Source organism: Lactuca sativa, chromosome 7 (genome assembly GCF_002870075.4).
Source record: "Lactuca sativa cultivar Salinas chromosome 7, Lsat_Salinas_v11, whole genome shotgun sequence".
NCBI classification, from domain to species: Eukaryota; Viridiplantae; Streptophyta; class Magnoliopsida; order Asterales; family Asteraceae; genus Lactuca; species Lactuca sativa.
Window position 1 is genome coordinate 42163021 of NC_056629.2, and position 12934 is coordinate 42175954.

General features: G+C 39.0%; 1 protein-coding gene and 1 pseudogene across 1 annotated transcript; both read right to left on the reverse strand.

The window, feature by feature from the left end:
- Positions 1–3452: 3452 nt before the first annotated feature.
- Positions 3453–3986, reverse strand: LOC111880772 (uncharacterized). The gene has a single exon (XM_023877185.1). The coding sequence runs from the start codon at positions 3984–3986 to the stop codon at positions 3453–3455; it is 534 nt and encodes a 177-aa protein (XP_023732953.1).
- Positions 3987–6506: 2520 nt separating this feature from the next.
- Positions 6507–8825, reverse strand: LOC111880773 (heat shock cognate 70 kDa protein-like; annotated as a pseudogene).
- Positions 8826–12934: the final 4109 nt, after the last annotated feature.

The window sequence follows — 12934 nt, forward strand, 5'->3', positions numbered from 1 at the left end:
AAAAAAAAAAAAAAAAAAAAAAAAAAAACTACACAGATCCATAGAAAATCTCATTGAAATGAACCTGAATTTGGCCAGAAAGAGCAAGCCCCAACAATGTACGAATCTTCAATAATTTCATCAAGACCGTTCGTCTCCCATTACACTTTCCGTTATGAAATGTCTTCGGAGCAATGTCAACAGCCTCCCTTGACAATTTCTACATGGACTTATAGATTGTTATTATCAAATTAATCCAAGAAAAAATCAGCTGTCATACTCTTGTTTTCCTTAAATCAGCTAGTAAGAATTACCTTGGAGCATCTACACATAGCTTTGAGAACAACGATGTACGAGATTTCAGCGAGCCTGGGTAGGTATTGAAGTTGTGGTTTTAAGAAGATTTAGGCACCTATAATAGCAATCTGAGGAGACTCTTGAGCCATGTTTGACAATGATTCTTGTTGATACTAGCTTTTCACTCCTTCCATGTGTTAAGACTTCAGATATTGAAGAATAATTTTGATTCTTGATGTAGGAAAGGCCAACCTTTCTAAACCCTATAATGCTCAGGAAGCTTAAAGATGTAGGAGAACAGATGCCGAGAGTTGAATACAAACTTGCAAAACGAAACCATGGAAGAAATCACCTCTACAGCTGTGCTGATACTCATAGTTGTCCACGTGGCATAATCACATGGCTAGCAATAAAAAATATACAAGTATTCGATTATTTGGCATGTAGAAAGATCAAAAAGTAATTCTTATTTATCTAGGAATCTAGGATAGGCATGAAGGCATGTCGGTGAAGAGAAACTTTATCAGAAATATCTTATTTGGCATAAAGGTTGGATTATCATATGGTATTCTTTTTATATGGGGTGTTTGAAGCTTTGAAAATGATCATTAATGTCATGAATCAATATTAAATATTTTGATTCAAATATCCTAAGTAAAATACAATTTATTTAGCTTTCTTTAGTTTTGGTATTGTATTTAGTACTAACCTAAATAATTAAAAATTTGCCAAACTAGCAATCAATTATTACCTTTAAAGTACACATTCAAATACCACCTTATGCTATATATAAACGTAAATCCTTTATCATATTTACCCCAAAAAAAAAAAGATATATTTATAAAATCATAAATCAATTATATGACAGAGAAAAAAGAACAATATACATTAATTAGCATTTAACAATCCTTAACTAAACCAACGTTTGACCAAATGGTATGGTGGAATGCCTTCCCTACATTATATTGAGGGTTCAAGACCCATCTGAGACATAGATATAGAATTAAGAGTAAATTAATGTAGTGTAGCCGGGCTTTTAGAGACCACGCCTTAAAACATTGCTTATTAAGCCAGATCTCAGACTAGATCCATTCATGCACCTCACTCCAAACATGAGCTTTTAAAGTATACAGAAAAAAGTGTGTTATGTGAAATAATAAAAATTATACAACACAATCAACAAATGTATATGGTATGCAAATTTCCGGAAATACATAATGAAAGAATCAAACACCATGCATGAGCACAGCCAAAATAGCCATACCAATTCCCCAAAGAAATTTTATTGTATATTCAACAATATAAAATTTTCCCATTAGTTGATCATGTTCACGTTTTCATGCGTGGTTTTTTGGTTTAACCTCTTGGAATTGTTCGGTTTTAAGAAGTTGCCTCCTATTGCTCAACATTATCTAATGCAAATTAACAAAGACAGTTCATAAAAGAATTAAACCTGAGTTTAACTAACGACCTTGTTAACACATATCCTCAAGATCTTCCTTCATGCATTGAAGCTCATCAATGTAACAGAGTAATTTTCCCATTGGAAACCCTTCTCATTCATTATGCCGTATAAATACAAAATTAGACAGAATGGGCCTTTGGCCATACAATACATGTGGACTATACTAATACAAAATACAATACGAGAAAGATCCACTAACAGCCCCCCGCAGTTTGAACGGGAGGAGAAGAACGGACATTCAAACTGGACCGAAAATCTAAAATAGAGCCAATGGAAGACTCTTTGTAAAAATATCAGCATATTGAGAAGAAGATGGCACATGAAGGACGCGAACTTGACCTATAGCAACCTTGTCTCGGACAAAGTGGAGATCTATCTCAATATGCTTCGTCCGCTGATGCTAAACCGGATTAGATGACATATAAACAGCACTTACATTATCACAATACACAATAGTAGCTTTATGCGGAGAATAAGTAGCTCAAGAAGAAGAAGATTACGAATCCAACACGTTTCCACAGCCGCATTGGCAACCCGTCGGTATTCGGCTTCGGCACTAGAGCGTGAAATAGTGGATTGATGCTTTGAGGACCAGGAGAGCAAATTATGCCCTAAAAAGACACAATAACCAGATGTGGAACGGCTAGTGACTGGACAACCGGCCCAATCCGCATCAGAGTAAACGTAAATATCATGATTCGAAAAACTATAAAGTTGAAGACCGTGATGAAGAGTACCACGAACATATCGAAGTATCCGTTTTAAAGAGGAAAAATGTGGCTCTCTAGGATCATGCATGTAGAGACAGACTTGTTGGACCGCATAGGTGAGATCTGGTCTTGTGAAGGTCAAGTACTGCAAGGCACCCACAAGGCTACGATATAGAGTAGGATCAGCTACAGGACCAGTATCATCAAATTTGGCAGATAGATCAACGGTGTTGAGGCTGGTTTGTAGTTGAGCATGGAGGCACATGCAAGAATCTCATTGGCATACTTTTGTTGTGGGAGAAAAAGACCATCAGCAGAGCGTGTAGCAGAGATACCCAAAAAATAATGTAAATCACCAAGATCGGTCATAGCAAATTCAGAGCCAAGAATAGAGATAATATCGGACAAAAGCTGAGTTGAAGACCCCGTGAGAACAATATCATCAACATACAAGGGCAAATAAGCAACATGCGGTCCCTGTCTGTAGATAAACAATGAAGAATCACACCTACTGTTAGTAAAACCAATATTAGTAATAAACGTAGTAAATCGCTGAAACCACACCCGAGGGGCCTGTTGAAGACCATATAAAGATCGATGAAGAAGACACACGTGGTTGGGTTTGGATGGGTCTCGAAAACCAGGAGGTTGATTCATATAAACAGTTTCATGCAAACTCCCGTGAAGAAAGGCGTTTTAACATCAAGCTGACGAATAGGCCACTTATGAATAACCGCAATGCTGAGAACAGTACGAATCGATGTCGGTTTAACAATTGGACTAAAAGTCTCATCACAATCAATTCCAGGCCGCTGAGCATGTCCATTAGCAACTAGACGAGCTTTATATCGAGACAAAGAGCCATCCGCATTAAGCTTCTTTTTAAATAGCCAAATACAATTAATCACATTAGCATTAGCGGGCTTAGGAACAAGGACCGATGTTTTGTTCAAAATAAGTGCAGAAAATTCTTCTTGCATTGCCTTAAGCCAGTGTGGATCCTAAAATGCTTGTAAGTAAGACCGAGGTATTGGTGAAGAATCCACGTGAAGATTGAGACGTTGAACCGGTTTAGTAATACCTCGTTGTTTGCAAGTGACCATAGGATGAGATGACGTAGACGGAGGACGAACACGAGAAGGACGAGAAGAAGCACGAGAGGTCGGAGTAGAATTAAATTTGAAAATGGGTGCCTCCACACTAGGTGCGTTGACACCAGGCTGATCCACAGTAGGTGGAGAAGCATGAGGCGTGTCACGAATGACTGTGGGCTCATCAGAACTGGATTGGCCCAAATCATAAACAGGGGCGGAAGAGGGAACGTGAGGAAAGGAAGTCGAGGGAGATGAGGCCGAGGTAGGTTGGGCCGAGGAAGGTGAGGCGAGTGAAGAATAACTCGATGTGAGTTGTTCTTCGGAGATGGGCTCACGAGTGTCAAGGTTATCGAAAAGAGAAGTTGGTGATGTGGTACTGAAGTTAGACGGGACATCAAATTGTTCAAGGAAGGAATATGAGGGCGCTTGATCGGGTGTCATGGAGCCATAGGGAAATGTCGTCTCATCAAAAATCACGTGACGAGATATAATAATTTTCTGAGTGTCGAGGTTGAGGCAACGATACCCTCGATGATTGGTAAGATACCCAAGAAACACACACGGTGTAGAACCGGGGGGGGGGGGGGGGCAATTTGGGAGCAATAATGTTTGGAAAACATAAACAACCAAAAACTCGAAGATGATTATATGTGGGTTTGACACGATAAAGTTTATGGAAGGGAGTATCGTTGATTGTAGAGGATGGAAGAATATTAAGAAGGTGTTTGGCCATTTAGAGAGCTTCAACCCAATAGTCGGGTGGAAGACAAGCATGAAATAGGAGAGTACGAACGATGTTATTTATGGACCGTAGCATGCGTTCAGATTTACCATTTTGTTGAGATGTGTGAGGGCATGAAAAACGCATTTGTATACCGTTGGTGGCACAAAGAGTGTGAAATTGTTTGTTATTATATTCGCCACCATTATCACATTGTAAAGCTTTGATGTCTGTTTTAAATTGATTTCAAACAAGAGCACGAAAGTGAACAAATTTGATAAACACATCATATTTAGCACGTAATGGATAGACCCACAAAAAATGCAAAAAATTATCAAGAAAAATAACATAGTATTTAATGCCACTAATACTTGTGACCGGTGATGTCCACACATCAGAATGAACAAGATCAAAAGGTGAAACAGAATTAGACAAACTATAAGGTAATCGGACATGTTTACCCATTTGACATGAGTGAAATACACTGGTAATTTTATTATTGTTTGAACATAAAATAGAATGATTATCAACTAAAGTCTTGAACACATGACGACCGGGATGCCCAAGACGCAAATGCCAAATGAACAGAGCAACAGTCAATAAAGCTTGACGAGACAGAGCGGTGACAGGATAGAGATCACCAGTGCTATCACATCGCATGAGAATTTGGTTGGTTTGGAGATCCTTCAAAGTGAAACCATACGGGTCAAATTCAAAAGAAACAATATTATCGCAAGTAAAACGACGGACAAAGATTAGATTCTTAATGATTTGAGGAGTGATTAAGATATTGCGTAAAATGAGAGGACGATAAGGATGAGGAAGAAAAGAGTGACCGATCTTACTTACGGGTATAAAGGATCCATCACCTACCAAAACAGATGAAGAAAAATTAGAGCAATTATTTACAACAGTTTTGAGTATACCTTGATTGGCGTGTAAATGTGATCTTGCACCGGTATCCATATACCACCCATCATTGGCGGGAACACCTAACGACATAGCATTGAACATCTCTGGGAGTGCAGTAGGCTGATGGGGCTGTGGAGGCTGGACATAGGCCCGAGCAGGACCAGGTGCATTGGGCGGGCCAAAGAAAAATGATGATTAGGATGGGCTGATGATGGTGGCGGTCCATTAACTGAAGTGGAAGAAGGACCAAGTTGACCAGGCAGCGTTGTGCTTGGCAACAGCCTAGTGGCAGACGAATGGACTTGATTTGTGGGATACTAGCCAAAAGCCCATGCGGATTGGGTATTATTTGGAAAGGATTGGCGTTGTAGGCCACTGAACGAGCGACCTCCAAGGAAGTGCCCACCGGACGAGCCACCTCTGTTACCACGACCTGTGCGTCCGCCTCTACCCCCACGATAATTACTGTCAGAGGGAGCTCGATTGTTGTTGTTAGATGGAGAACCATTAGTGAGAAGAACCGTTGGGGAAGAGGAGTTGTCTGAATGGGATGGGATAATGTGACGATCTTGATCAAGTTCAAACTGTTGTTCCTCCATAATGAGGATAGATCAAGCCTTCATAAAGTCATAATTGTTGTCAGAGTAGCGAATTTGGGTGGCAATAGTCTTGAACTTTTTAGTAAGGCCACTGAGGGTGTATGAGACGAGATTTCTTTATGGTACAGGTGATCCAAGGTTCTCTAGCATATATGAGATTCCCTTAATTTTAGTGCAGTAATCATTCACCGATAAATCACCCATAGTAATGTTTCGAAGTTGATCTTCAAGTTGCATAGCTTTTTGGTCTTTGTTAGTGCGAAACAGGTCCTCCAAGGCAACCCACAGACCATGGGCGGTGGCTTTTCTTTTCAGAATCATCTGAAGGAGGGAATGAGAGACGGTGCTGTAAATCCAAGATTTAACGATGGAGTCTATTTTGTTCCATTCTTTTTGATCGACGGGCAGATCTTTGTCTTTGGGTTCAGAGGTTGAAGGTTTCTGAACAGGTGGCTGGAGATGGTCATCAACACCAAACCCAATACAATGGGTTTCAAATACTTCACACCAGAGATCATAATTCATACGATCAAGATCTAATACAAGAGGGACAGCTTTCTTGATATTAATGGTAGAAGAAGGTATATGAGAATCACCAGACATAGTGAAGAGAATGAGAAGAATGATTGAGGTGATGAAGGGAAGAGGAAACAGGATCGGCGAGGGATTCTGTGTTTTAGTTTGATACCATGTAACAGAGTAATTTTCCCATTGAAAACCCTTCTCATTCATTATGGCGTATAAATACAAAATTAGACAGAATGGGCCTTTGGCCATACAATACATGTGGACTATACTAATACAAAATACAATACGAGAAAGGTCCACTAATAATCAACAGATGCAGCTTCATTGTGCTCTAGCCACTTGCTCGCCTCAGGAATAGCATTCTCCATTTTCTTCAACCTTCCAGGCTGTGCCATAGTTTTCATCTTATTCCTCATGTTGTATATGCAATCCCGCAATGCATTGAGTGCATCTGCTTTCTTCTTGTATTCTAGGTCATCCTCTTTGTACTTCTCAGCATCATTTACCATCTTCTCAATCTCTTCCTTTGAGAGTCTTCCATTTTTGTTGGTAATTATCAGTTTCTCCATCTTACCGGTTGATAATATCTTCGATGTCACTTTCAGGATGCCATTGGCATCAATTTCAAAGTATTTCTTGAGTTTTTCAACTCCTTTTGGAGCTGGTGGTATTCCAGAAATTGTTAACTTCCCCAACAAATGGTTATCCGTAGATCTGGTTCGCTCACCTTGATACACTTTAAAAGTTATAGAAGTATAGTTGTCCTCAGTTGTAGAATAATTTTTGGATTTCTTAGTAGGTATAGGAGTGTTCCGTGGGATCACAACATCAAATACTTCTCCTTTTATTTCCACACCAAGGGACAAAGGAGTGACATCCAATAACACCAAATCTCGACAACTTCTATCACTCTTACCATCTAACTTTGCAGCCATAACCGCTGCACCATATGCAACAGCCTCATCAGGGTTCAGGCTCTTGCACAATTCCTTGTCGAAAAGCTCCCGCAACATACACCGGACCTTAGGTATTCTCGTAGAGCCACCAACAAGAATCACCTCATTTACACATGATTTCTCCATCTTTGCATCGTTTAAACATGCCTTTAGAGTCTCGATGCACTTAACGAAGTAATCCATGTTAAGTTCTTCAAATTTAGCTCGACTGAATTTCATAGAAAAATCAATTCCCTCATGCAAACCATCTAGTTCGATTGATGTAATAGTATTGCATGAGAGAATCCTTTTTGCTTTCTCACAAGCGCATCTCAACCTCCCCATTGCTCTTTTGTTACCTGTCAAGTCCTTATTCCATCTCCTCTTAAATTCACGAGCACAGTGATCCACCATGCGGCTATCGAAATCCTCACCTCCCAAATGAGTGTCACCAACAACGGCTTTCACCTCAAATGTACTACCCCCTTGTCCAAGGGTCAATATAGAGACATCAAAAGTGCCACCACCCAAATCAAAGACAAGCACGTTTTTCTTTGATTTCCTGAAAGGTGGGAGCATTAGCATACTAATCTTGCTGCTAATATCTGACTTATTGTCTAGACCATAAGCAATTGCAGCTGCTGTAGGCTCATTGATCATGTGAATAACATTAAGTCCAGCAATAGCACCAGCATCCTTTGTTGATTGACGTTGTGAGTCGTTAAAGTAAGCTGGAACTGTTATCACTGCCTTTTGCACGGGTTTTCCAAGGTATGCCTCAGCAGTTTCTTTCATCTTGCCAAGAATCATGGACGAAATTTCTACTGCCAAGAATTCTTTCTCTTGACCTTTGTAGGAGACAATAATCTTTGGTGTGTCGTCTGACCCTTTTATGACCTTAAAAGGCCACAACTTAATGTCATCCTGCACTTTGGAATCACTGAATCTCCTTCCAATCAGCCTCTTAGCATCTGAATACAAGCCAACCCAAAACCAACTAGCTCAGTATAGATTTTGATTCCCCGAAGCAGCTAGTGTAATTTTTTTCGTCTTAATTAAAAGACAAGGTAATATATACGCAAATAAATATGAATTAAAGCTTAAACCTTGCACTCACAGTAAACTAATGTAATCGAGACTTGATGTATGTAGTTTATTGTTTAGTTAGTTTTTGCCAGAATAGATCTAAACACTAAAACCCTAGCATGTAACAAATGGGGGAACAATATCGCGTCAAAAGAGTAATAAGTTTATAACAACGATCAAAGGGACAGTTTCTTAACATTCCTTCTATAATATGGAATTTTCATATGCGTATATAATGATAGTAAGATAAGCAACATTCAGCATAACTAGAAAAGGCTTACCGAATATGGTGTTAGTAGGATTCATAGCCACTTGGTTCTTGGCATTATCGCCGATGAGGCGTGCTGCATCGACGAAAGCAACAGAAGACGGTGTTGTTCTGTTGCCTTGATCATTGGGAATGATTTCTATGCGATCATGCTTCAAAACGGCGACACATGAGTACGTTTGTTCCGAGGTCTATACCGATCGCCGGTCCGTAGTTTCCTCTTCTGTCCATTATTAATACTCCAAAGTCCAAAGTCAATACAATGGGGGGTTTAAACAAATTTGTACTTTAAAATGTTGATTTTGGAGCCCTGTCAAAAATACCCGTTACCCGAATTACCCACCCGATTTTTTCGGGTAACGGGTAAATCGGATATCGGGTTAATTTTTCGGGTAAGTGGGTAACCCGAATTTTTTTCGGGTCGGGTAAAGGGTAAGTTGTTTGGGTTTCGGGTATACCCGATTACCCGAAATATATATAAGAAATAATGTCTCTTTATGAGTTTATTTAACCCTCCCAATTCTCAAATCTCAATTTCTCTCGTTGAGGCTCGTTCTATTTTCCCCACGTCAAAAAACCCTTGTACCTCGTCCGCTCTTCATTGGTATTCGTCACCAATGGATGACTATATTGAAGTAGAAGATGAGAAGATTGAAGTTGACAACCCAACCAATGATCAAGTTCCTCAAGAAAAATAGAAAAAAAAATAAAGAATTCAACCCAAGATCGAAAGTTCGGAAAGAATACTTGATATCTTAAATATTATTGAGTAAAAAATCTCAATGTTCAAAGTTTAGCACGACATACTTATTTCATTACATTTATTTTTATGTGCCATTAAAAAATTAAAAAAAAAAATTATAAAATCGGGTAATACCCGAATTATCCTTACCTGACCCATTACCCAAATTACCCATACCCGAATTACCCGAATTTAATTTGGGTAGGGTAACGGGTAAATTTTTTTATATGAAAAACCCGAATTACCCGACTCAAATTACCCGAAACCCGAAAATTTTACCCGATAACACCCCTCTTAATTTTAAAAGTTTTTTACTATTAATGCTTTGTAACTTTTCTACTTCAGTCGGTCTTTTGCTGATGAAGTTATCTAAATCTTTCTATAGTTCAATCGTTGAACTTATCCACTTTAATCGGGTATTTGCCTATTTGGTATAACATTTTCATTTTACCCCTTTTTTTATACTAGTATATCACGTTTTTATTTTAAATGCATTTTTAATCGCAACAGCTTATTATATTATATATATAATAAATTGTGAGGACGCTTATGCAGTGAACTTTTCCATTTCTTATTTTGACCACCTTACTTTGTTTACATTTACTTTCTTCACCTCTTCTTTAACTGCTTTAGACATTGGCCACAAGGTTCGCAAATTTAGTTTGCCACCCTTCTCTTCCAATAAGAACCTCCACCGCCATGGATTGTGTTTGTTGATACTTTCTTTATTGTCCTCAAACTTTTTCTTTAATTCGCTTCCACCACCACCATCACTGTACTCGATTTCTTCTATACCTCAAACCCCCGTCTTTTGAATAAATCGAACCCGCAGGGGTTCTTGATTTCTTTATGTTGCTGTGTGGTGACACGAACAAAAAAAAAGAAGTGCAGCGCCTCTACCGTTCAATTTCATTTGTTGCCTGCTTCAAATCAAGTCTTGCTTTGTCTCTCACAGGGGTTTAAGGTTGTTTAACCGGCCGGAACGGTCGTTGAATGTCACGCGCACACGCACCCAGCGTCCACCGTCATCATTCGACTTCCCTAGAGACGGAAGAAAAATCACCATCATCGCCATCAATGGTTGTCCTTTTCCCTACCTGAAACTAACAATAATCGCCTCTTATGACGACGTATGCACCTCTTCCTCTACATCACACTTTATCCAGGTGTTTTGTCGCCAAGAATCACCACACACACTAGAAATTCCCCTGTAGAAAAGCATTCATGTGAATCCGTCTTCATTTCCAAACCGTTGACCAAAAAAATCAAGGTATTATGTCTGTTAATTTACATAAAGTGCATCATATTCACATATAACCAATTTGATGATGCTTGACCCCGTTTTCTTGCTTTAGCTCTCCATTTCTTTCCAAGAACCTGTAAATCACTTTACTCTCATTGCCATCAAACATGTATGATATACTCAGTGTAACATTGATCCTATACTTTTCTTCTTAATAGTATTTATTCTTAATTTTAAGTATCATAGTCTCTTATTAAATTAATATTGGCTTTAGCTTTACCTCTTCTCTATTGTGGGTTTTTCTATAATTGCTTGATCAGTAATCATAATTTGCGATTTTGTACCGATTCTTTGTATTGGTATTCACTCTTCATCGTAATTGAATTTGGTTTGGCTTCCTTTTTTTTTTAATTTCTTGTAGATTGTAAACCTTTGTGATCAGTTTTTGGGGATTTGATTATAACTATTTTCCATTTGTAATTTCTGCTTAAAGAATGATTGCAGGAAAGGCACACGACCTGTTTGATAAAATGCCTGAGAGAAGTGACTAGATTTTAGGTTTCCTGGTGCTTATTGTTGCTGCTTTATTCATTATAGTTCAAAGTTCTCAGCAATCATAGAAGACATTGGTTCACACTTTATGTCCCTACAATGTTGCATCTACGTAAAATGACAACTTTGCCCCTAAAATCATCTTTGATAACCCTTTGTCCCTAGGTGTTAAAATTCATGTAAAATGGCCATTTTGCCTTTAAAATCACCTTTCGTCAGGCTTTAAGTCACTGACATGTTATATCAAAGGAGCATCACAATTACATTTGTATATTTTTTTGTGTGTGTGAACTTTTTGGTCTTAAATTTGGTTTGGACATACAAACATTTTTTACAATAGAATACCTTCTAACCCCCGCCGGGGGGGGAACTTTCCTAGTTTATATTATTTTCATGGACAAGGACTTTGTTGTTAACTTAAGTTAGGAAATCTTTCTTTGAGTAGGGAATTAAATAATACACTTAGGTAACGCCTGATATATGGACCGAACAGGATAGAACGAAACCGAAAAGGACTGAGCTAGTTTTGAACTTATTATTTGCATAGTGATTAGCAAAACTAAAACACCATAGAGGCGTTGAGGGGGCAAATGTGCAGCTGCATATAGCCTAATTTTTTTATTATATATTTTTATTTAAAAATAAAAACTTGTAATAACAATAAGGGCCCTTTTTTTTGGTTCGTCATGGGCCTTTAATGATATTTAACTCCTCAGGACCAGCCTTGAAATTACTAAATTGTATTTTGTACCAAATAATACAGAATAACTAAAACAATTGGCAGTCTTGATAATTAACTAAGGGGAAATCTACTGAAAAGTCTTTATGTAAGCATGAAGCTTGTTAAGTTCCCAGTATACCACATATTTCATTAAACATACAATACATCCACACAAAGTCATCGGCTCTAGCGCCAATCTACCAACTCTCATATCCATAAATACATATAAACATATCTATCCTCTACTGGCACTCTGCCACTAGCTCTCAACCACCACTACTACCGGCTCTCAGTCATCAACTACTACCGACTCCCAGCCGCCCTGCAAACATCGACCTCTCGTCGGAACCACATCCAGACCAGGGTCAATGTTAATACTGACAACCATCTCCTGAATACATAGTCATATAATGTTGGATTAAGGTGTCTAAGGCCTTAACTAAATTGGTATAACTTTCTGAAATAAAAGTAAAGTCCTTTTGGGTTATAGCTATAAATGACTTTGAGAGAGAGATAAAATGATTTGTTAATATATTATATAATTAATATATTAGTTAGAAATGGTTAATAATTAATTAGAAATAGTTGCAATTAATTAGTTGTTGATCATAATTAATCTAAATTTAATTCAGGATTAATTAGTGATGGTGTGCCTAGGGCAGCACAGCAGAGTTGCATCCAAGCCCTAGAACCAGGCACACCAGCCAGATTCAGCCCAGCAGGCTCAGCGCCCGCTGGCGCCCCCGGGAGCGGAACGCCCAGGCGAGGGGCTCGCGCCCGCCAAGTGACGTTCTTCGCTCCAAGACAAAAGTACGGCCAGGAGACAAACAGTGGGATCAGAGCATTACCGTCAAAGCCAATGAGAGCGCTCTAACAGTGGAAGGCGCATGACCCTCCAATCAGCTCCTCTGATCCTGTCTCCCCAAAAAAGTGATCCTGTCTGGTACGGACCAGGCAGGGGCGCTAGGTATAAAAGGACGCACTCTCATACTAGCGAGGTAAGCTCCCCAACCGATCTAGAAAGAACAAACACAAACCCTAAAGCCATCCTAACTTGACCGTCGGAGCGTTCTCCTGGGAAC